Raw genomic sequence first — 25,149 nt, 5'->3', positions numbered from 1 at the left:
CTCTATTGTTGTTGTGCTTGTGTGCTTCCCCCTCTCTCCCCCACTTGTCTCCCACTCCCTTCATTGTATGTTTTATGTGTCTGTATGTTTTCATGTTTAATGTGTTGGCTCTTAAACGACCCTCGATTCTGTATACAAAATAAATAAATAAATAAATACAAATCTTTACCTTTTTCATTATGCAGTACAGTATATTGTCTTGTGGCTGTTGAAGTGCTCGATGGTAGGCCTAGATAGATGGACAGACTCATGACTAATAGGATGATTTACAAGCGGTGCTTGCCATTGAATCGGTGCGTTTTCTTGGTGGATAATTGACATTAGCAATGTAATTATCAGCACATCCCTATAGTTTAGCTTTTTATTGGAACGGACTTTGATTGAAGACATTGCCATAAATTCTGGACTTTAAGGGAAAAACTGTGAACTTCTTGCGGTAATCACTTCATGTAACAATGCCTTTGAAATGTTCATGTATGAATTATGTGTTAAAGGTAGGGTCCGGCGATATATCAATATACTGCTTATAATCGGTGTAATTTTTAATATCGATATATCGGTGTTGGAAATTAGAATATACCAGTATACTGAAAAAATCGATATATCCATAAAAAAATATCGGTATATCCTCCAAAATATCGGTATGTCCACAAAAGTCTTGGTATATCACCAACAAATGGAAGAAAGGTGTTTACAATCTTTAAATACATTATTTAACTGACGCATTGATGCACTTGGCTATGCCCGGAACAGTAGAACGTATGATTCAAGACTTACCAGGAACTAGGTACAGTAGGTTTTAACTTTTAACCCTCAGCTTATGTACGAGCGAACGCGTTTTGCTTTGTCCTTGCGGCTGTATTTAGAATAATTGATTATTTTATATGCATCGGTTATGCTTTAGAAAGCCTGTGTTGATTACTGATGCGGCGATACCGATATCGGCCTTTGCCGATTACCAATACTTTACTGAGCTAGCCAGCCGAGCATTCGCCTGCTACCTACGATTAATGGTCATCGACTTTTCTTTAGAAATTATCCTGCAAGAATGTAGTAAGCAAAGGACAAAACTGAACCACTTTTTACTCCATCAACCAAATTCGCTATCGCACGAAAATGTTTGCCATAATTTGTAACGATCGGGTGCATGATGTCTGCCGTGAATTACCATGTGTCAATGATGTGTATGTCATATGAATACGTAATCGACCATTGGAGCATTACATATACTAGGGACATGTGATTAAAAAAAAAAGAAAAAGGATTTATGTATTTGTTTTTCATACCGGTATGAGCCCACTGATATGTCATTATCAGAAATAAAATTATACCGACTGAGCTTAGCCAAAGGGTGGAGTTTTTAGCCTTGCGACTTTCCATGCTTTATGAGTGGTCGGTGTATTCATTCAGCTTAACACATCCCTGAAGATCATGGAGGAAGCCAAGGAACGTTTCCAACAGAAGCTTTCCGATGAGATGAAGGCGAAGCAGGAAATCGAAGGTAGGTTGAATGCAGGTTTGGTGTTTCTGTTACAATGTGGGATGCTGGTGGTTGGGCTAGCAGAATTGATGTGCATCAGGTACTTTAAGGTCTTTTAAGATGTGCTACTTGCCCTTTGGTCTCTGCATTAATGTTGGCTTAAGGTTTTGGTAATTCTGTCCCTTTAAGGTTTTTGTATTTGTTTTGGTATTTTGAAAATCGAAATGGACTCCACTAACAAGCTAAGCTGATGCATTTGGATGCACGGATGTTATGCCATTCTAGATTTTTGCATGATTAAACACGTAAAATAGTACAGTATATCCTGGCAGAGGAAGCAACACATGTTGGAGTTTTTAAAAATTGCAGAAGAAGATGGCAAGAGCACACAGTGTGTCAATTACAATTGACACTGTGTGCATTTGTCAATTGCAAACCAGAGCTGGCAGGATCAAATCAACCTTGGAGGATCAGCGAGCTGAGTTTTTAATAACGATCCAATAGTGACATATTTGTACTTCTGAGACCAGCTAATATCCCCTAAGCTTAGCACATCCTTAATATTGATGCCTTCAGTTGGGATGCAAGTCCAGTCAGTGCCTTCAACATTAAACCACTTCCATACTATGACACTAAAAGGCAAAAAGAATAATGGTGCATATGGAACTGCACTCAGCCTTTGCTAAGTATGGATTAGCCAAGTGGTGCTTGATTTATTGGGAATTTAAAATTACTTTTACTCGTGCAGTCAATAGATAGCTCTCAACGCTCGTCCTCTCATCTCCTCTTCCAGTTGAGGCTGTGGTGCTCAAAGGTAACATGCTAGGCTTAGTCGTTTTATTTTTCTACATACATTAATGACAATTCCAATTATCTGTAAAACCTTATTTTCCTCTTTGCAAATTACAACATACAATTTCACACTCCACCAACATTCTGGTAGCAGCGGCCTTCCTCTCTGCTGACCTGGAAAGGATCAGATACTGGTCTAACACTTGGAAACTGTACGGTATTTCAATTCAGGCAATCTCACATGCTCACTCTGTCTGTTTAGGAAAATCGTCAAACAAACGTTATTATCCATTTCAAGAATCAACTGCTTACAAGGCCTTTCTCTGTAGCTCAATGGAGTACTGTTCCCCCAGTGGGCTTGTGCCCTCACTACACACCTGTCTCTTCTGGATGCTGTGGAATCCACAGCTCTCAGCAGCATTGGCCTCTCCTACAAAAAGAGCATGGGTTATGCTGTTATCTCATTGCATACAGGATGGTGGCCTTTGTATTGAACGATATTTCCTCCAGCTTTTCTCTGTTCTTTCATCCCTCTGTCCCTCCGCAGTACCTCTATGTCAAACATGCTCTTCCAGTGACCAACCCCACCCCTCCTCCTGCCCCCTCTTCACACCTCCCCATTTTGGGTAAACTCCCAAAATCCAGTTTAACTGCTTACCTCCTTTGTTCCTCTTTCTCTCACTCTTTTGTAGAGCCTCCTCCCTCAGTCTGTTCAATCCCACTCCTCCAACTAGGACTGGAAATTGGCAGTATACTTCCACCCTATTCGTGATCCATCCTTGCATTCTTCATGAACCATCCCCATCTATTTGCAGGTTGCCATGTTGCTTTTGTGACGTGCTCCTCCCCGACCCCCTGGTCACGGTGTACCTCCGAGCCCCGAGAGGAGTTACGGCAGAAAAATGTGTTATTCTGTATGTCAAAGATCAATGGAGAAGCCACCCCAATTGTTACTCACAAACAAATATTGTATTAAGATCACACAAGAATAACAGGACAACAATAATAGTAATCAACAGTACAATCAATATGTCCTATGATGGTACCATCAGTTTCGTAATATATAACTCACTGTGCTCCAAGTGAGTGAACCAAGAACATTCCCAATGTCTCTTTCCCGGCCTCAACCCCAAGTTGATTCCGGTTTCAAGCCGAAGTCGATTCGCTCCAGCGATCGCCAGAACGATGTCCCATCGAGACCAGAATCCCGTTCGGATGGCAAGAACAGTCCTGCTGCCAATGCGAGGCACAGGCGCCCTCAAGGCGACTGGGAAATCCAAAGGCGCCCTCCAGGCGACTGAGAGATCACACCCTCAAGTATGGACGAATTAACCTTCAAAAAGCCACGTCACACACACGCCCCAGATCGACGTCTGAATGCGGTGAAAATGATCGAAAAGAGACGAAACCGTGAGCGAAGCACAAGTCCTGCGCGAGTCAAAATGGCCGACGACCCGTTCTTGAGACGTAACGGCCCGGCGATAATTCTCCTCGGAATCCACCGCCAAAAACCTGACACGCAGGTTGATCGGTCACAGCGATGACAATTCTGTCGCAGGAATCCCTTTCCCGGAAACCCGAAAGTTCGCTAGTGACTCTTGCTCGCCAACGTTCGCTCCAGACCGCAAGTAGCTCGGCTCCTTCTTGTCCGACTCACACGCTCCCCCCCTTTTTCCTCTTCTTCCTCTTCGTCGTCCGGTTCCCGATCCGGTTTCCTGTTTCTTTTAACATTAACTTTTTTACCTTTTGAAAACAGTTCATGAACAATAAACCTTTTGAAAACAATAATAGTACATGGAATCAGAAATATTTACAGTGGATGCAAACCACCACAACGGAAGTGACGAATCCGTAACACTTTCCCTCCTCTCTCTCTCTCCCTCTCCCTCTCCCTCTCCCTCTCCCTCTTCCTCTCCCTCTCCCTCTCCCTCTCCCTCTCCCTCTCCCTCTCCCTCTCTCTCCCCTCTGTTTGTTCATGCCCATGTTGCACCTTTGTGTTGCCCCACGGACAGTGCACTGTCTTCTATCCTCTCTCTTCTTGATCTTCCATGAGCCTAGACTTTATCCAAAAATATATTGATCTCAATGGGACTTATTACCTCCACCACTGAAAGTGGATGGAGGTTATGTTTTCACCCGTCTGTTTGTTTATTATGCCGAAAATTGAAAATGTATGTCATGTTGGTCTGTGACATGTATGTATGTATGTATGTATGTATTGTGTCGCCGGTCATTAAGATCACGGGCGTCAGATAGCCAAACGTTGCTTTAACTCCAAGGCGTATTTCGAAACTTGGCGGGATTGTCTTTTCACGCGCGCAGTAAAGGCCCGAAGCCTTATCTAATCGGGAACACACGGGGTTAATCCGAAACCACAGAACAAAGAAACGAAACAAGACAATAAATGAAATGCACAAACAATGGGTTTGAATGAATATATTGAATGATCGTTTTAAGGCCATTTTCCCCGCAAGAGCAGGGGTTAGCCTTGTGGGCCCCATGACAATCATGGTTCCCTATTTGAGGCAATGTTTTATGGCTGGATGCCCTTCCTGACTCCAACCCTTGGTCGCCTCTTACGATGCGCAGGGATATGGTGTACCTATTCTAAATCGGGGTACACACCGGGATATGGTTTAATATAAATGGTTTTATAATAATCGGAGTACTTCACTCATGGTTTATCTATATATATAAAACACTGTGTGTGTGTGTGTGTGTGTGTGTGTGTGTGTGTGTGTGTGTGTGTGTGTGTGTGTGTGTGTGTGTGTGTGTGTGTGTGTGTGTGTGTGTGTGTGTGTGTGTGTGTGTGTGTGTAATGTTACCGATAGACTCCTAAACGGAGAGGCTTACGTGCTTGATATTTGGCATAGACATGGCCATTGAGCCTGGGACGAACATGGCCGAACTCAAAATATTTGACGATCCATATTTTTTATTCATATTTACCTCAGCGCATTTCAGCGCACGGAATCAGAGCAGGTGGGCGCTGATTCGCTCAGAGTGATCACGTGATGACGCTATGAACGCTGTGACGCTATGAACGATATGACGCTATGAACGCTATGACGCTATGAAAAAAAAAATCGCTATGACGCTATGAAACGCTATGAACGATATGACGCTATGACGCTATGAAAAAAAAAATCGCTATGACGCTATGAAACGCTATGAACGATATAACGCTATGAACTCTATGAACGCTATGACGCTATGAACGCTATGACGCTATGAAAAAAAAAATCGCTATGAACGCTATGACGCTATGACGCTATGAGAAAAAAAAATCTCTCGCTTTGCCAAGGGGCTCGCTCCCCCCCCCCCCCCCGTTCCCCCCCCCTCCCCTCCCCTCCCCCGCCCGGCAATGCCGGGTACTTCTGCTAGTTATAAATAAATTCAACCCAGGTAAAATAAATGCGACGTAAAAACTATTGTCCTCCTTGAGACATCTCCACTCTGACTCAGATACAGACAGGGGAATGAGATAAAAGGAAATAAATGTTTGTTGACTAAGCACTCAGTTATGGTCTCGACGAGCACGTCGGTGGGTCGGGCGACGACAGAACCGCGCGTCGAAGCGCCCAACGATGGCGCTGGTCAATCGCGCCAGCACGCCGAGCCGTGCAGCGGGCGGCCAAACCGTCTCCCGCTCAATCCCTGGCCAGCCAGCACAACACGGTCCCCAGCTCCAATCCCCTCTTCTTCAACGTGGCGAGGGCTCCACAAAGTTCCCAATTACACAATGGGGTTTATTGTCCCCCGTCGCACAGCGGAGCGAAAGGGGGACTATGGTTTTCCCGTGCGTGCGTGTGTGCGTGCGGCGTGCGTGTTTGCGTGCGGGCGTGCATGCGTGCGTGCATAAGCGAAGGACCGCATTCGAATTTGTTGTGTGGGTGCAACCCAAGTCAAAATCCAAGATGGCCGCCGCCATGTATGTCTGATGCCATGTATGTCTGAACCTTGTGAGATGAATATCTTGAAAAATAAGCAAAGTACCAACTTCTAATCTGGTGTGTGGGTGTATCTAGGCATAAGGAATAACGCTATTGAAAATTGGGTCGCCACATCAAAATCCAAGATGGCCGCCGCCATGTATGTCTGAACCTTGTGAGATGAATATCTTGAAAAATAAGCGAAGTACCAACTTCTAATTTGGTGTGTGGGTGTATCTCAGCATAAGGAAGAACGCTATTGAAAATTGGGGCGCCACGTCAAAATCCAAGATGGCCGCCACCATATATATGTCTGAACCTTGTGAGCGAAATATCTTGAAAAATAAGCGAAGTACCAACTTCTAATTTGGTGTGTGCGTGTATCTGGGCATCAGGAAGACCGCTATTGAAAATTGGGTCGCCACGTCAAAATCCAAGATGGCCGCCGCCATGTATGTCTGAACCTTGTGAGATGAATATCTTGAAAAATAAGCAAAGTACCAACTTCTAATTTGGTGTGTGGGTGTATCTCCGCATTAGGAAGAACGCTATTGTAAATTGGGTCGCCACCTCAAACTCCAAGATGGCCGCCACCATATATATGTCTGAACCTTGTGAGTGAAATATCTTGGAAAATAAGCAAAGTACCAACTTCTAATCTGGTGTTTGGGTGTATCTAGGCACAAGGAAGAACGCTATTGAAAATTGGGTCGCCACGTCAAAATCCAAGATGGCCGCCGCCATGTATGTCTGAACCTTGTGAGCGGAATATCTTGAAAAATAAGCGAAGTACCAACTTCTAATCTGGTGTGTGGGTGTATCTAGGCATAAGGAAGAACGCTATTGAAAATTGGGTCGCCACGTCAAAATCCAAGATGGCCGCCTCCATGTATGTCTGAACCTTGTGAGCGAAATATCATATCATAGCATGTTTTCTGCGTCTTCCACTTTGTCAACTCACATCACTTCACCGACGGGGGACCTAGGCGTAACGCTTGTTAATCCTATGCCCTAGAACTAGTTAACACAAAAGCCCACGCAAACACTCTTAACCTGCATGTTTACCCTGCTCATTTACATCGAGGTGGGCTGCTTCGCATCACATGGTCCATACTAACCTATACAATCCTGACTTCACTAAGGTATTTCATCTCCTACCCCCACAAACGTAACAGCATGTATGTAGGTATGTCTGAGTGCGATAACTCACGAGCGCTTTCAGCTATCTTCGTCAAATTTAACAGAGGATTCTGAAGGGAAAAAAGTGACGCTGTCGATGTATTTGACTAAATAGGTCAAAGTTCAAGGTGACTGAGGATTTTCGTCATACCTGTCAGGCTACACACAGGGTTAATCCGAACCCCGTGTGTATGCCTGATCCCTTCTTGTTTATTTGTGAACTATTTGTTTGTGAACAGGATATCTCAGAAAGTTGTGGACGGATTTGAAAGAAATTTGGTGGAGAGGTTGGGTATGTGACGAGGATTAAATAATTTGATTTTGGTGAAGATCTGGATCCAGATCTGAGAATTCTGAGGATTTTTACATTGATTCTTCACCAATGAGAGATTTTGGTGAAGACCCAAATACGGATCTGGATATGAGATTTTCTTAAAATTCTTTAAAGTGATTCTTCGCCATTGAGTGATGGGGCCAAAAACTATATATCGCCTCATATTTCAAAAAGTTATGGACAACTTGGGGCAAAACTAGGCGGATGAGTTGGTTAGGTGACAAGAACAAGCCGATTGGATTATATGTCAGGTCTGAATCCAGATCCGTGGGGTACAAAACGTAGACTGTTCAGCCTGGCAGAGGTGTGCTGTGCTCTCTACCGAGTGCTGTTCTAGTTCTGAATGGAAATACTTGTTCTGATTGTGCCATAAATTAGCTTTTGTAGTGGCAAGGTGCTTTGTGATATGTTTTGCTTTTGAGTTTGACACAATTAGCTTTTTCAAGTTATTTCTGCACTTTCTTTTGCAAATGATGTTTCACTTTGGGCTGAACCCATTGTCATTTCATTCAGGGTTTTTGCTGTCTTTTTCTTTTTGTTCACACCTCATCTCATTTTCCATGTAATGTTGTGTTAGCTGCAGTTGGTGTTTCTATAATACTTTTAACATAATTGCCTTTGCTCCCTGTTAAGAAAAGGCTTTTAGGTTGGTGTGTGTGTTCTGGTGTTTGTTCAGAGCGGGTGCAGCGGATGTTGACTGCTAATGCAGTGAATGAGGTGGAGGTGTCAGAGCTCAGGAACAAGTTGAAAGAGGTGAAACAGCGTCTTGAGATCATGACTGAAATGTATCACGAAAAGGAGCTCAGCCTACAAAGGTGCGTCAAGTTCTTAACTCATGCATGAAATCTTGACACGGATTTGGAAGTAGAGGGATTGGTATATTTGATAGCACAATGAAGCATCATTCTACAGTAGTTAAACAGTGAAAGGCTTGGAAATCCCAGGCAGATGGAGACTCTCCAGCATATTGTCACTGTGAGTTGAGCACGACTATGAAATTCCGTAATGGATTCCATGTCATTCATTGATTCCATATCAATGCCAGGGGCATATAAAAGGCCACTTTCTAAGGTATGTGCCATGTGGCAAACTATATAAAAGAAGAGACATTCCATGGCTTGTGGAAAATCCCAGATGATAGAAAATAAGGGACATTCAAAAAAATTTCATGTGCATGCTGTACTACCCTTGTGTTCTTCGGAGGAACCAAGTAATGCTCTAGAAAAGTTCATATAAAGGGGCGCCAATTTGATTCATACAGCTGAATGAAGAAATAAATGCATTTTAACCTACATATGCAGGGTGCCCCTTTGCGTTGTGAAAATACCTGATTTGAACATACCTGATTTGCATTGTGAAAATGTGAAAGTAAACCAAATGCACTAAACCCATGCTGACATTATTTACCAACACATGTATTCATGCTATGATTAAAGTACAAGCTTCTCCTTACTGAAAAACTGTAACCTGCTAGTGAGGAATCTTATCATCGGAATCCCCGACAAACAACCAGATGTAGAGTAGATTGTGGTAAGCTGAAGAGTGAATGGAATAGGCTTGATTCGTTAGGCCACACGACGTAGGCTTTATTCAGCGAGAACAGTACAGCCTGTAACAACACAGAAGCATAGCTAAGTCTGTCGCTTAATACAACAAGCATAATAATGCTAATAATACTACATACGTAAGCATAACAATCCTACATTAATAATTAACCAAGAACATAACGATTATTAGTCCTACCGTAATTATCATCCATCCACACAGGCCCACGCAGCATCCATCTTGAATATCGCAATTCACTATGGGTAATTGCAAGACCCGGATATTTATAACCTATGACGCTGATGTTGTTGTTGTTGTTTAACTATGGGGGAGGGGAAAAGATCAAGGCTCTCGGGCTTACAGTATGGAGGAGGATTTGGAATGACAATCTATAACATTCTCCCCCTCTCAAAATAATAAGTGAGTAAACCCCTACAGATTCAGGCGAACAGGTGGTTTTCTGTCTCGCCCTGATCTGCCCAGTGGAGGAGCATTAGGAACCTCCTTCGGAGAGCTTCCAACATCTAAGGAGCTGGTATTATCTTCATTACCACTCATGAGCTGATCGTGTGACAGATCCCCCGGGGTTGCGTCTGTGTCCAGTCCAGGTGGTTTTTGGACAGGAGGATCTAAGCCACCAGAGTTTTGGACCTTACCACATGGTGCCAGGTCATGCAGAGCCACAGTTGTCTCTTTACCGCCAGGGTAGCACACGTGGGCATACTGAGGGTTAGCCTCAAGCTAGCCTCCACAGTTCCACCTCCTCAATGACAGGGTCATACTTCGATTGCCTCACGTGACGTTTCAAGAGAACAGGTCCAGGTGAGGATAGCCATGTCGGAATTGAGCAGCCACTTGTAGACCGTCGTTGGTAATTGAATAAACGCTCATGTGGAGTAGCATTTGTAGCAGTCGAGAGCAGAGAACGTATAGAATGCAAGGCGTCTGCCAGAACGTTCTCCCATTGAGGAGTTGGTAGGCCTCGTGATTTGAGAGCCAGAGTAATATTCTTCCAAATCACGCCATTGTAACGTTCACACTGGCCGTTCCCTCCAGGATTATATGGGGTAGTGCGACTGGTCGAGACGCCACGGTCGTACAGGAAGTGCTTCAATTCTGACGACATAAAGGAACTCCCCCTGTCAGAATGTACATAAGCAGGCATACCAAATATAGCAAAGAGTTGACTAAGACATTTAATCACGGTGCAAGTTGTCATGTCGGGACAAGGAAAAGCAAATGGGAAGCGAGAGAACTCATCTATCACAGTAAGCAAGTAGCAGTTAGTGGTAGCTGGTGGTAAGGGCCCCTTGAAATCCATACTTAGCCTTTCAAAGGGTTGTGTAGCTTTTATCAAACTAGGGCATGCCCGTACTATATCTATATCTAAAATTATATCCCCCCCTCTATTTACATGAAATGGTTTGGTTCATGAAATGTTTTGGTTCATTCGCAACGCCAAAGCGAACGGCGAACGCTTTACATGAAATGGTTTGGTCCATGAAATGTTTTGGTCCATTCGCAACGCCAAAGCGAACGGCTTGCGAGTACAGTGACAATCCCCCCCCCCCCCCCCTCTATTTAGATGAAATGGTTTTTATTAGTTTTAAAACATAGTTTAACGCCAACATAGCGGCAACATAGTTTGCAAACGTGAAATAAATGAATACGCTCTCAAATGTGCCATCCGAGGCAGAGTGTGTCCGCCACGTTCGGCACACGCGATAGCTCGCTGCTCTCTGATTGGTTGAATCGTTTTTTGGACATAGCTCGGTAAGTAATTGTCCGATTAATATGAAACCTTGAAAAGGCACATCCTCGGGTCCCCAGCAATATACCTGGCAAGTTTAAAGTATATCGGACCCGTGGTTGTCGAGAAACAGCGGTCACAGACAAACGTACAAACGTACAAACAAACAAACACACAGAGATTAGTGGAATTATAGATAGATGTGACTGTTGCGGTTGGTAGAATCTTGGTTTGCACTCGGCACACACTGGACAGGAGGCCGTTATCTTCTTCACTTCCTCGACAGAGAAGGGAAGATTCCGAGTTCTTACGAAATGTACCATCCTTGTCGTGCTGGGGTGGCAGAGAGAATTGTGCAGTTCGATTAAGGTATCTGTACTGATTGCCGAGCAGTATGCTCTGGATAAAGTGTCTGCCACTATGTTCTCGCTCCCAGGTCGGAACTGCATATCAAAGTTGTAGCAGGAAAGTTCAATCCTCCATCTTTGTATTTTATCATTCTTGATCTTTCCCGATTGCTTTGAGTCAAACACGAACGCTACAGACTTCTGATCAGTGATCAGGGTGAAATGGCGTCCAGTCCTTTAGTGTCGCCACTTACGCAATGATTCAACAATGGCATATGCCTCTTTCTCCACTGAAGAATGTTTGCGTTCACTCGCATTCAGTGTCCTAGAAAAAAATGCCACGGGTCTCCCGACTTGGTTAAGTGTGGCAGGTATCGCAATGTCAGAAGCATCTGTCTCAACAACAAACGGAACGGACTCGTCAATCGAATTAACCACCGATTTCTCCACCTCTGCTTTCAGATCATTGAAAGCTTGTTGGGCTGCATTAGACATAGGAAAAGAACCGACCTGAACAAGGGGGCCAACCTTCCTTGAGTAGTTAACAATCCACTGTGAGTAGTACGAAAACATACCCAGTGCACGACGCAGAGACCCCTTATCCACTGGAAGGGGGAAGATCACGGAGTGGCCGAAGTCTCTCTGGGTCGGGCCTAATTAACCCATTCGAGATTGTATATCCCAGGAGACCAACTGAGGCTACAGAGAACGAGCATTTATCAAGGTTGAAGTTATGTTGAACTTCTTGGAAGCCTCGAGAAATTTGTGAAGATTATTGTCATGCTGTTCCTTACTTTTGCCACAGACAGTAATGTTATCCAGGTAAGCATAGGTATCAGACAGTCCGTTATCTGCAATAAACTGATCTATCACCCTTTGGAAACAGGGGACTCCATTTGTCACCCTGAATGGAATCCTGCGAAATTGATACAACTGCCCACACGCCTCAAAGGCAGTATACGGTTTGTCTCCCTCTCTGATAGGGACCTGGTGGTAAGTGGACTTCAGGTCGATAGTACTGTATAGTTGATACTGCGCTACCTTGTTGACCAAATTGTCTATTTTTGGTAGTGGGTAGGCATCTAGTTGCGTGAAGCGGTTGACTGTCTGTGAATAATCAATCACCATCCGCCTTTTGTGTCGCTCATTCGTTGTAACTACAATTTGAGCTCACCAGAGCGAGGTGCTGGGCTCAATAATTCCCTCTTCAAGCAACCTCCTCGTTTCTGACTCAATGAAACAGCTGTCTGGTGCACTGTAATGTCTTGATCTAACAGCAATGGGCTTACAGTTGGGAGTGAGATTGACGAAAAGTGGTGGAGGTGGTATGGAGAGGGTAGCTAGCGCACAGACAGATAGTGGTGGTTTATCTCCTCCAAACTGCAAAGTAACACTCTCATGATGTTTCATGAAATGCTGGCCTAAAATTACATCACTACATAGGTCAGGTAAGATGGAGAGTCGAACATCACGGTATGTACAACCCTTCAGCTCGCAGGCTTCAGCATTGAGCACCAGCATTATAGAGCACCAGCATTCAGCTGCCATTGTTACCCTGATGAGCTTTATTGAGGATGCAATAATGACATCCTGGCCCTTCCTGTGAGCAGTCTCAGCTTTTAAAGGATTACATTTTTGCCCTTGGATGGTTGCAGGAAGCTCACCTTGGAAGAATATCAACGGCAGCAAAAGGAAACAAAGCTTTCGGAGACTGAGGAGCAGATGCAGGATGCCACTGAGGATGTGCAGAAGTACAGGTATATACAGTACCTGAATTTTTTTGCTCTGTTACTCTATCCTCTTCCCACTTTGTCTTTATCCTGTGGCATCACCGGTTGTCTAGTGACACCTGTAGTCTTCTTGCACTCTTACAATGTTACCAGTCCCTGCTTTGCAGTCTAGGTGCACTTACCATATGCCTTTTCTGCTCATTTGGAGATCTTTTATTCCTGCTGTAATAATCTTTCTAACATTGCTTAAATACTGTAGTTTCACGCAAATAACCCACGAGCTATATACGTTAAATTAGTTCCAACAATTCCAACTGCGGGATATATGGTATGTCACCATATGGCAGGTGACATACAACCAACGGGGGACAAGTTAAATTATCAAGGAGATACAAAAAGAGGCAATTCTTTTTTCTTTTCAAGTTTAATTGCAATATCTTTAGTTATTTTGCATGTTTTACACACACACACACACACACACACACACACACACACACACACACACACACACGCACGCACACACACACACACACACACACACACACTTCCAAAGCTATTTAAGATACCAGTAAATCATCTTCCATAAAGTCCACAAAGTCCTCATCTTCTGCATCACTGTGAAACAGCTGAAGCAGCTTGGAGTCTGCAAGTGTGGGTCTGTCGCAATCCATATCGTCATCACTCTCGTCGTCCTCTTCTCCAGAAATATCCCACTTTTTCATCAACTTTCAGTTTTAATTTGGCCATGGAACTTTTACGTTTTCTCTTACTTGTACTGACAGCAGACATTTCACGGCAGGAATTTGTAATGGTATGGACGATTTCGTGGAATGGTATAAAATTCGACAGCCTGCAGGGTATTTATACATTTCAATTGGATGAACAGCGTGGTTTCCGGTCGCATGAGTACCGGAAACCACACTGATTTTTAACACTATGTTGTAGTAAACCTTCATTATTACAACAACCTTTTCTTAAGATCTTTTTTTTTTTAATGTCAAATATCAATTGGTTATTTACTGCAGTTGTATTTGAAAAGAGCCGTTCGTTGGCTGTTGACAACAAAGCCACGTCGGCTGCTGGAAATATGAGATCGCGTATCTCCAGTGGCATGTTCATTTACCAAGGTGATAGCTAGTGCTTTCTGTGCCAGCCATTCATAATTATCATTGGTTTTGAATGGAGTGCTTACTTGAGTGTTTAAATCACTTGGCAAGCGCTCCATTGGTTGGTACCAATTCTGCCCGAGATGTTCAGACCTAAATTTGACAATTGGATTGTTCAAGCATGCAAGTTTAGAAGCCGTTTTGGTGTTCTCTGCATGTTAAAAAAAAGGCAGAATGCAAAGAAAAAAATGCGGTTGTGGGAAAGAACTCTAGTTAACACAAGGGCAAAATGACAAAAATTGTAAAAGGGCTTGTTGTCAAAAAGGCACCGTGCATTCCCTGATTGTCATCGAGTGGCACTAATGGCTCTTAAATTTCCTGTGTCTAAAAGTTTTTTTTTTTTACCATTTTCACTTTCTAACCAAAAATAATTTTCTACTCCGTATACATGTCGATCAACCCTGGCAAATACTTTTCATTTTCTTTTTTGAGGAGGGGGGCGGGGAGTCAGACATGGTATGTCAATGCATGGTATGGTATATCAGTGTACGTTAATCAAGCGTTACGTTACATAAGCATGTGTTGCATCATGCAGATTACGAAAAAAAATTCGCGTTATGTAATTTTTGAACGGCCCCATATTGGGGTTAAGCAATCCGTGATCATTTGATGAATCGGCTCGTTCTCATAGAGTCACGTGAAAAAGTAAGTACACCCCATGTAAAGTTTTGACTTTTTCAACATATTTCAACATACAGCTATTTGATCTTCATTTCAACAATATTGAAAGATAAAGGTGATATAATATAACAAATATCATGAAACATTTACATTTTGTAGTTTTTTGTAGTCATTCATTCATTCATTTACATTTTGTAGTCCATTGTATAATTTAAATAAACATAAATGCAAATTTCGCATGTGGAAAAAGTAAGTACACCCCATGAAATGTTTTTTATCTTTTTAACATATGGACATATCAAATTTGATCTTCATTTAAACAGTATCTATAGATAAAGGTGATCTAATTTAACAAAAAACAATGAGAAATTGACTTTGCAATAATTTATTCAACAAAAAATAAACAGAGATGCCATTACCTTCTGTGGAAAAAGTAAGTACACCCTTGGCTCTAATAGGTGGTATTGCCCCCTTTGGCAGAAACAACCTCAAGTAGGCGTTTCTTATAACTGTCTACCAGTCTCTGACATCGACTGGGAGAAATTTTTGCCCACTCCTCCATGCAGAATTCTTTCAGCTGTGTGATGTTTGAGGGGTTTCTTGCATGCACAGCTCGTTTCAAATCCCCCCACAACATCTCAATGGGATTTAGATCTGTGCTTTGACTTGGCCATTCCAGAACCCTCCATTGCTTTCTTTTCAGTCATTCCTTGGTGGATTTACTGGTATGTTTAGGGTCATTGTCATGTTGCAAGGTCCACCTTCAGTTGAGCTTCAACTTTCCGACAGAAGGCCTCACATTATCCTCAAGCACCTTCTGGTACAATGAAGAATTCATAGTGGATTCTACGATGGTGAGCTGCCCAGACCTTGATGCAGCAAAGCTGCCCCAAACCTTAATATTTCCACCACCATGCTTTACAGTTGGTATCAGGTTCTTGTGGTCAAATGCTGTCTTTGGTTTTCACCAAACATGTCTTCTGGTACTGTGGCCAAATAGCTCTACCTTTGACTCATCTGTCCAGAGCACATTGTTCCAGAAGTGCTGGTCTATGCCCAGGTGTTCATTGGCAAACTTTAGTCTTGCCCTGATGTTCTTTCTGGACAGCAAAGGTTTCCTCCTGGCACACCTCCCATGTAGATCAAAGTTGTGCAGCTTCTTTCTAATGGTAGACTCTTGCACTTTGACATCAACAGTGGCAAGAGCTACCTGTAGGTCCCGTGATGACATTCTGGGGTTCTTCGAGATTTCTTTCAGCATCTTGCGGTCTGCTCTCGGGCTGAACTTGCTGGGGCGGCCTGGCCTGAACAAGTTGGCAGTTGTTTGGAATCTCCTCCACTTGTAGATGATCTTCCGGACAGTCGAATGATTGATTTCAAATTGTTTGGAGATCTTTTTAAATCCCTTCCCAGACTCGTAGGCATCTATAACCTTCTTTCTGAAGGCCTCAGAGAGCTCTTTTGATCTAGGCATGGTGACGCCACACACTTCAACAACAAAGAGCAAACCAAACTAAATGTCTGAGGTTTAAATAAGGCAGGTTCCTCAAAGATCCTCTCTAACGATGTTCTAATCATTTCTACCTGAGTTGGTCCACCTGATTGTAATTTTAGGTATTTGAAGTCGTGATAAATGTAGGGGTGTACTTACTTTTTCCACATGCGAAATTTGCATTTATGTTTATTTAAACTATACAATGGACTACAAAATGTAAATGTTTCATGATATTTGTTATATTATATCACCTTTATCTATCAATATTGTTGAAATGAAGATCAAATAGCTGTATGTTGAAATATGGTGAAAAAGTCAAAACTTTACATGGGGTGTACTTACTTTGTCACGTGACTGTATAACTGTGGGGAGGTTGACATGGATTAGAGGTGTCCAGTTAATCTTTTAATAGCACATTAAATGTTTGTTTCCCAATCGTGCTGTTCATCTTTTAAGAATGCGTTAAATGCACATTTCCCAATCGACCCCTTTCCCAAATTTTGTCGTAGGTTGTGACCACAGTGCGGTCATTCTTGTTATCACATAACCTAAGGATGCGTGCATGTGTGCGTGGTTTTGTATGCCTGCTCTCACTGGGATATTTGATTTTTGAAGTTTGTACTTATTTTGTTGTTTTGTCTTTTGTATTTTCAGGCGGCAGGTAGAACAGCTGGCTGAAGAACTGAAGAAAACTGAGAAATCTTACAAAAACCAGGTGTGTCGTCCAACAGTTATGCAGAAAGTTTGTTTCCTTAACTTTCTTCAAACATTATTTCAAACAAAAATCAAGTCAAAGTGAAAATATTTCATTGATAATTAATTATTGTATCCATAAATGTTCAAAATTTTCACTTTACGTTCTCGAGTGAAATGACGAGTACAGTGTTGAGTGGTGAATTAAACCTCATTCAATTTCTCTATTTTTATTCATGCACAGACATGGTCTACCTTGTGCATTTTGAATATCTGACTTTTGGTGTATCACTATCACCTATAGTTAAAAGGGAAAAAAATAAAAAATAAAATGGGAATACCTCTTTAATTGCATTTCCTTTTCCTTGCAGATTTCAACAAATGAAAAGAAAGCTCATGACAACTGGGTATGTTTTATGAAAGGAGGGCAGAATGATCAGTATTATGGGATATATATATATATATATATATATATATATATATATATATATATATATATATATATATATACACAAAGAATTAAGTTAAGCACCCCTACACAACGAATTAAGGTAAGCACCCCCTAATATATATTCTTTGTGTATATGTATACATTGGCATATATTCTAAGGTATGTGAGATCAAATAATGATTGGTATGACAATAACCTGCCACAGCAACGCATACGACGGCTTACAGGGTCTATGAGACGTAGGGTTGAGTCAGTGATCCGATCACGTGGGTCCTACACACGTTATTGACGCAAAGATCGCTAGAGGTCTTCTCAGAACAATGACTGTACGTTAGAAAACATAAACGTCATCCACACTGTCCGTGATGGACCTATAGCTCCATACTTAAATTGAGGTGAAAATATGCCTAAAATTCCCAAAAAATTTCACCTTAAATTATTCAGAATAAAATATTGAAAACGGCATGATTGTTATGTTTTTATGTGACCATAATATCACTTCTCCAGAAAATATAGCAATATCATGGGTATATTACACTGTTTTGACGACAACAAACTTGTAATGTGCGAGGTTGTAAAAAAAACGGGGGGGGGGGGGGGTGCTTAACTTAATTCTTTGTGTATATATATATATATATATATATATATATATATATATATATATATATATATATATATATATATAGGTGGGCGCGATTCGGAAAATTTTAAGTCCGCTTACCGCTTATCCGCTCCGCCAGCCCGTGTAGTCCGATTCGCTTATCCGCTTCAGCGGCCGAAAATCTTAGTCCGCTTACCGGTTATCCGCTTATCCGCTTCGATTCAATTTTTTAAAAGCGCTTCGACGTTTTTAAAGCGATTTTTGACGTTTCTAAAGGGAATTTAATGCTTTTTAAGCCTAAATAGCCATTTCTAACTACTACAAAGACAAACAAAGCTTTTAAGATCAAAAATATACATTTTTATTTTAATAATATTTATTCAAAATTTATTGAAATAAAGTTTTCCACTCGACTCTACTCTACTCTACAGTTAATTTAAATATAATTTTAATATATGCAAGTTACATTAAAGAAAAATCAATTTGCCCATCCTTTCTTTGACAAGAGAGTCTACTAGTCAACAGACTAGCAGTCTGTTGACTAGTCCTCGTCTTCCTCCTCCACCTCCTCCACCTCGTGGGCCTTCTTGAGGCTTTGGAGGTTGCCCTTCATGAAGACGAGGGCCTCGAAGTTCGGTGCAGCCAAGGCCGACCTCTTAGGCCTGAGGATGTCCGACCCGTAGCTGAACACGCGCTCGACCGAGGCAGAGCTCGGGAGCGGCGTGTTATGCCTGAGAAATAGAGTTACCCAAGCATCACGGAACTCGAGCGGGAAGAGATTGGGCGAGAGCCCCGGGTTCCCCCTCAGCAGCTTCCTCGACCAGTTGTTGACCTCTTCCCTGATCTTCTCCTCGAGGTTCTCCTCCTGCTGCCCCTCCTCCATGGCGAACAGGTAGTCCGTACTGCTCGAGCCGGGCTGGACTGCTGGTTTGCGTCGCTCGTGTGCCTGTCCCTGGCACTGCCGCTGGGCTGGAGAGTCAGAAATCTCTCCATCTTGACGTTATTGCCGCTCTAGCGTCCAATAAAATATTCCGTTTTCACTTATTATTCACTTAAATAAATATTCACAATTCTAGAGTAACGGCTCAGGCTAACAGCTGATTTGGCGAATCGCGATGCGCTTTAATTTTTCGGTAGTCCGCTTACGCTTATCCGCTTCGGTTTCCGGGGGTTGTTCCGATTCGCTTATCCGCTTCGAAAACGTTAGTCCGCTGCAGTGGATAAGCGGATAAGCGGACTTTCGAAGCGGACCGCCCACCTTTGTATATATATATATATATATATATATATATATATATTTATATATATATATACATATATTTATATATATATTGTTACAGATCGCGGTTTAAGATGTTAGTTACCGAGCGGTTTGGTATTGCCGCGACCTAACAGGATCCCCGACTCACCCGATTCCACCCAAACGTTGGCCGAGTCGCACCACAGCTAGTCAATAGGGAAAAGACAAAGGCGACGAATGCAAAGAGGAAAAAGAAGGCAAGAAAGGTTTGGAAATACGACTGAATTTATTGGCTATTTACACATAAGCAAAAAGAAAGCAATCAAGGTTTATTTACAACACATAAGACGCAGGTGACACAGTGCAAATACTAGCTTATAGTTATACAGACTTAACTTATTCCCAGGACAGAACAAACAAAAGACACTGACTCACGCGGGGAATGACAGGAGGTGGTCCGTTCAGCTGGCAAAGGCAGCCGGTTCGGCTCGTTCAGCCGTCGAGGTTCCGTTCCGACCTCGCGTCGTGGTTTAAAGCGAACACGACAACCGCTGGAACCAACGTGGTTGCGTCGACGCCACGACCCTCTCGCTCTCTCAGTAATGATGGGATTTCCTCTCAGGCAAGGCACGATCTCTCGCGTCAGGCAACCCTCTTGTGCTGTGCACTCATCACCTCTGTTGGTCTCAAGCCTTCTCTCTTCCCATCTCCTCATGTGCTCTTGCTCTGATGACCCAGCTCTTTGTGACCCTCCTTGTCTCAGCTCAAAGTGCATCTCCCTTTGGACACGCCCTGCCTTGGGTTATATAGGCCCCCGCCCCTCAACCTTTGCGAACCTCCCCGATCGCTCTTCCTCCGCCCTCTCTAGCCAAACCCCTGGCTCATGGTTGGTCGAGTGGGGCTGGCTCACTCCTCCCCTCTATGACGAGGTGGAGACACGCCTTTCTTCCCCAATCCTGCCTCGTGGCCAATGGCGGTTATTGGAGGGGAGGTAATATGGGCAATCGAGGCTCGGCAATGACGAGAGGGGATGTAATATGAAATGGAGATTTTTGGGGATGGGAAGGAAAGGGGATCTATTCTCTTTCACTGGTGCAATGGAGTATTTCAATTAATGGAAGACACAGCCTTACGCTAATACACATAATAAGGATATAACTGTCAAAAAAGATATATCGTGTCCTGCATGTATGTTTTATGGACTAACTACGGGAACGCCCTTTGACCTTTATACAACCACAAACGGAGGGAGGAGGGGTGATATTTTACAACAACCTTTTACAACAACATTTTACCACAACAATAAAAAAAATAAAAAAACCATTCTCATATCCACAACACTGCACCCTCCTCCCCTTAGGCACGTCCCGGGCCTATAACTTTTACCTTAGTGTGGCACGTAGGTGTAGTTCCCTCTACTTTTAACCTGACCCTGAGTGCGACAGTTTTAAAACATAAATAAATGTGTCCCGCTGCTCCATTGCACCCTGCCTAACAGACTTACGCCCACAGTTAACCGAATTGCGGAATGGTCTTCAAACTATACACTGACGGTGGGAAGCATTATTTACAATGACGCTATTTTTATTTACAAAACTAACCCAGGACCTGTGATTGTTCTTTCTGGGGGGGAGACAGTCTGCTCTGCATCAATGCACCATGAACGCACCATGAACGCACCTAAAAACGCACCAATGCACCCTCAAGCACCAATCGGTGCAGTCATCACTGTTCAACAATGTTCAATAAAAATAAAATCAACAACCCCTAACCCTGCAGGTGGTCTCTTGCTCTTCGGCTCCCTCTGCTGGTTATTATTATTTCTTCCAGTTGTCATTCTTTTGCTTTGCTTACTGGCGGCCTATTTTCAATAAAGTGTGCCCAATGTGTCCTTTTTATTTGCTTTATTTATGGCCCACAGGGCCGACTATGTGTGGTTCACCTGTGGGGCATCGGTGCCCTGTGGCCAAGGTCCGCCAGCAAGATTTCGGGCCCTCATGGCCGGTTCCAGCAGAGGGGCCATGCCCCAACCCATGGGGTCCATAAGTGGTGCTCGGCCACAGACATGTGGTCCATAATGTGGTGCATCGATGCAGACAGCTGGTTCTGGGAATTTCGGGCGCACAATGGCCGACCCACGCACGCTCCCCTCGGCACCCAGTGGCGCACAGGTCATGTGGGAGACAAAAGGGGAAAGACAATTGAGCGAGGGGTAAGGTCACAAGGGTACACATCAATAAGGCAATGCAAGGCGAAATGCGTACGGAGGGCGAAGTGAGAAAGCTCGTCCCTACCGTACGTCACCCCCCTGTCACCTACCCTACCCTTGCCCTTACCCCATATGTACAAAAATCTACACATTTACAAATTCGTCACTACTGTCACGTCTTCCCCATATTTCCCCTATACCAAATTCGTCTCCACAATCCCTCTACTTCAAAATTTGCCATCACCAATTCATCATCAATCCTCATAAGGAGGGAGAGATGGAATTACGCACAATGTCACACCCACGTCGTGATGCGTCTCACAATCCAAACATTTGCACAGTAAAAATAATAAGACATGGCATGGTGCGGAGTACCTGTCACCTCAGGTGAGTGGATGCAGATGGTGCGAGGAGATCCTTCATCCTAACTATCCTCTAAATGATTTTAACACACTTTACACTACCCGGGGTCTCTCCCTGCCAATCCATTGGCCAACTTACACTATGGGTTCTAAAAACCAATTCCCATTGACCAAACTGTGGTGCTTTTCAATTTGGGGTCTCACTCCCCCGATTCATCTCCCGGTGCCCTCGCACAATTTCTGGGCCGCGACGTGTAACCCTCCCAGCAGGTCTACCCACCTGCACACCCCCACCACTGCAGTTGCCTCCGAGCTTACCTGCTCCCTGCCCTAACCTAACTACCTGGGGAAGGCCCTCTGGCGCTCTCCCCACTCGGTGCCCTCTCTGGCACTGGGCTACCCGGGTCCGTCCTCCGGATCCTCGGGCCCCACTGACACTAACGGCTCCCAGAGCCCACCTGCGGCCTCACCTGGCCGACATCCTCACAGTGGTGGAGTGCCCAAACCAACTACACACACTAACAGGCTACACGCCCAGCCATTTCCACAACACTAATGCACCCATCCAAATACCATTCTGTCACCCGCACCACAGATGCCAATATCCAACCACAATTTACCTGTACCCTCTACCTAACACTTACACTACCCTCCCCGGGTATCCGTGATGGGGGTCCACTCTTCCCCCATTCACACCTTCGCACCATCCACTCCACTCCACAATTTCCACCATTCTCACTCCACGACCATCCATTCCAATCCTCCAGACCATTTATTCCATACACCTGTCTTTCATTCACCTGTCGTTGCACACCTGTGCAATCCTACCTGGTGCCACCTGCACCCTCCTCCTCTTCCTGGACCATTTGGTCAACACAACACGCAATCACCACTACTCCCTCATACACGGCTCCACACACCTATTCAGTTGCACACCTGTGCAATCACACCTGTTCCATTCTCACCTGTCCAATCCTCACACACACGGCATCATCTCAGCTAACTACTCCCCTCTGAAACTTGCGCTTCCCAGTCGTCCCTTTAAACTATTGCGCTCCCACGTCATTATAATCCACACTAATCTACCTGCGTCCCCACTACAGGTATCAGTCACTAACTAACCTTAACGTCACCTAATGTCATCTTCGCTAGATCCCTACCAATATCCTAACCCACCCGGGCTAGTTTTCACTGCCATACACCCCATAAGCTATTGCTCCTTTGCCCCACTCTGTGAGGGATGGTGGATTTGCCATCCCACCACATCGGGGGTCTCTCCACTATCAATTTTGTTCGTCCAAATTCCAACCAATTCAAAAATTTTCCATTTACTGCCAATTCTATTCACTTTTCTAAATTTCGGATCAAAACACTATCACTATCACGATCACCATCATCACAGTCCGCTATATCCTAGCCTCGGTGCGTCATGACATCATTAAACTCGGCTTCGTAAAGCCGAGCAATGAATTCGGGTGGTTTGGTTGCCTGCAGGTTGAATCCGTCCGGCTTTCGGTTCAAGGGAGGTGGTTTGGTTGGACCGAGGCTCCACGCACCATCTCGGCGCGGCACCTTGCGGTCCCGGGCCCGATGGCTCAATCTCCCCCGGTCGGAACCCCGTCCCCACGAGGGGGCACCGTTCCGCCTCCTCCCACTCGCCCTTGAACCGGACCGGTCGCCTCGCCCGACAAAGCCCGGACTCGACCGTGCGGGGCGGGGCCAAGCCCGAATCGGCAACGACGCTTCGAAGAGAAGCGACGCAGCATCGACCCGCGCCGGGCCTCGCACCCAACAAAGCACCCCCCCTCGCACCGAGCGCTCGCATCGGCTATCCGTCGCCCTAACCGCTAACCTGGTTACCATCGATGCTTTACTTGCATGCTTACAAGCATACGCTACCCCTTTCACCCTCACAAAACCTGGCGTTCCAACGCCGTCCGTACATTCCACCAACGCTCTCCCTGTTACACACCACACCTCTCGCGCACACTCTTGCGCACACTTTGGTCCACACCTCTCCTCCGTTACGTCCTCCGTAACACTCACCATGGGCGTGCACTCTTGCATCCACCCACTAACGCGCTCACATGGGCTCTCCCACACCCGCGCCATGACCAACTCAGGTGTGCTTCCTCGCACACGTTCCACCACCACCTTACTCTCCGTGTCACACTTCGTACATCCCGACGTGCATTCTCGCTCGCACTCGGTTTCACACTCGCGCTCCGATGTGCCCTCTCGCACCTGCGCCATCACCAACTCACTATTCGTGTCACACTCCGTACACCCCGACGTGCATTCTCGCTCGCACTCGGTTTCACTCCCACACTTTATAGCACACCCACTCGCCGACGCACACTTTTTTCTCCCACGCGTGCTATTTCCACTCACACGGGACCCTTCACCAACGCCCGGATGCCATATCGATCCCAATCGCGCGACAATTCTTTTGTCGCTAAACATCCATTTACAAAATCTCCCCGCACAATACACAACAGCATGTCTCACCTTAGGGGTTCTTCTTCCTCCCTGCACCAAAACCTGCAAACTTCCATTTGGATTAGCGAGTACAGCATTAGGATGTGCATTTAGACTTTGAGCAATTTCCATTCCTTCCTCCGATTGTTGCTCTTTTAACTTTAAGTCCCCGGTCTCTCCAATTTCAACTATACCCATAATTTCTTTGTTCACCTCGACGACCGTTGGCTTTAATAAAATTCCCTCTACCTCATCGGTCGCCGGCTTTTCCAAACCCCGGGTCGCGATTTCTACCCCCGTCATTGTACCCGTGCTTTCCTCCGCTTCGCTCAACCAGCGCTTTTCGACCCGCTTTACCTCCTCGTGCACCCCTGGGACCCTTTCGCCCAACTTGCGGTCTCTGTCCCTCTGCTCCCTTTCCTCCCTATCGGCCCTCATTCCGTTTATTGTTGCTTCAATTTGCTCACTCCGAGCATCCATTTTATTACTCAATCTCTCCCCCTCTATTCTCAGCATCTCGGTGAATTGCGCCATGAAGTCCCCCACATCAAAGCCCGCTGGTAGTGGTACGGTCACGGGCGCGGCAAAATTTGGTGCCGCTGTAACCACGTGCGCGAGAGCGCCATTTTGTGCACCTGATACCCCCTCAACCACACCTTCTTTACTCTCCTCCACCACTTTTCCCACTTCTTCCCTGGGGTCCTGGGTCGATTCTACCCCGTCTATCTCTCCCACCGGCATCCC

The 25,149-nt window shown here is 44.6% G+C and overlaps 1 protein-coding gene across 3 annotated transcripts in view; it reads left to right on the top strand.

Moving 5' to 3' along the window:
• LOC137429766 (transport and Golgi organization protein 1 homolog) overlaps positions 1-25,149 on the top strand; it is a 67,737-nt gene that overhangs the window by 21,029 nt on the left and 21,559 nt on the right. For all 3 annotated transcript variants that reach the window (XM_068119995.2, XM_068119994.2, XM_068119996.2), the window contains exons 12-16: positions 1,411-1,501; positions 8,394-8,532; positions 13,015-13,116; positions 17,026-17,086; positions 17,436-17,471. In XM_068119995.2, the coding sequence (XP_067976096.2) occupies positions 1,411-1,501; positions 8,394-8,532; positions 13,015-13,116; positions 17,026-17,086; positions 17,436-17,471 (429 nt within the window). The remainder of the gene's footprint in view (positions 1-1,410; positions 1,502-8,393; positions 8,533-13,014; positions 13,117-17,025; positions 17,087-17,435; positions 17,472-25,149) is intronic.

This window comes from Myxine glutinosa, chromosome 6 (genome assembly GCF_964187855.1).
Source record: "Myxine glutinosa chromosome 6, kmMyxGlut1.1, whole genome shotgun sequence".
Taxonomy (NCBI): Eukaryota; Metazoa; Chordata; class Myxini; order Myxiniformes; family Myxinidae; genus Myxine; species Myxine glutinosa.
This window is presented reverse-complemented; position numbering and strand designations above follow the sequence as displayed.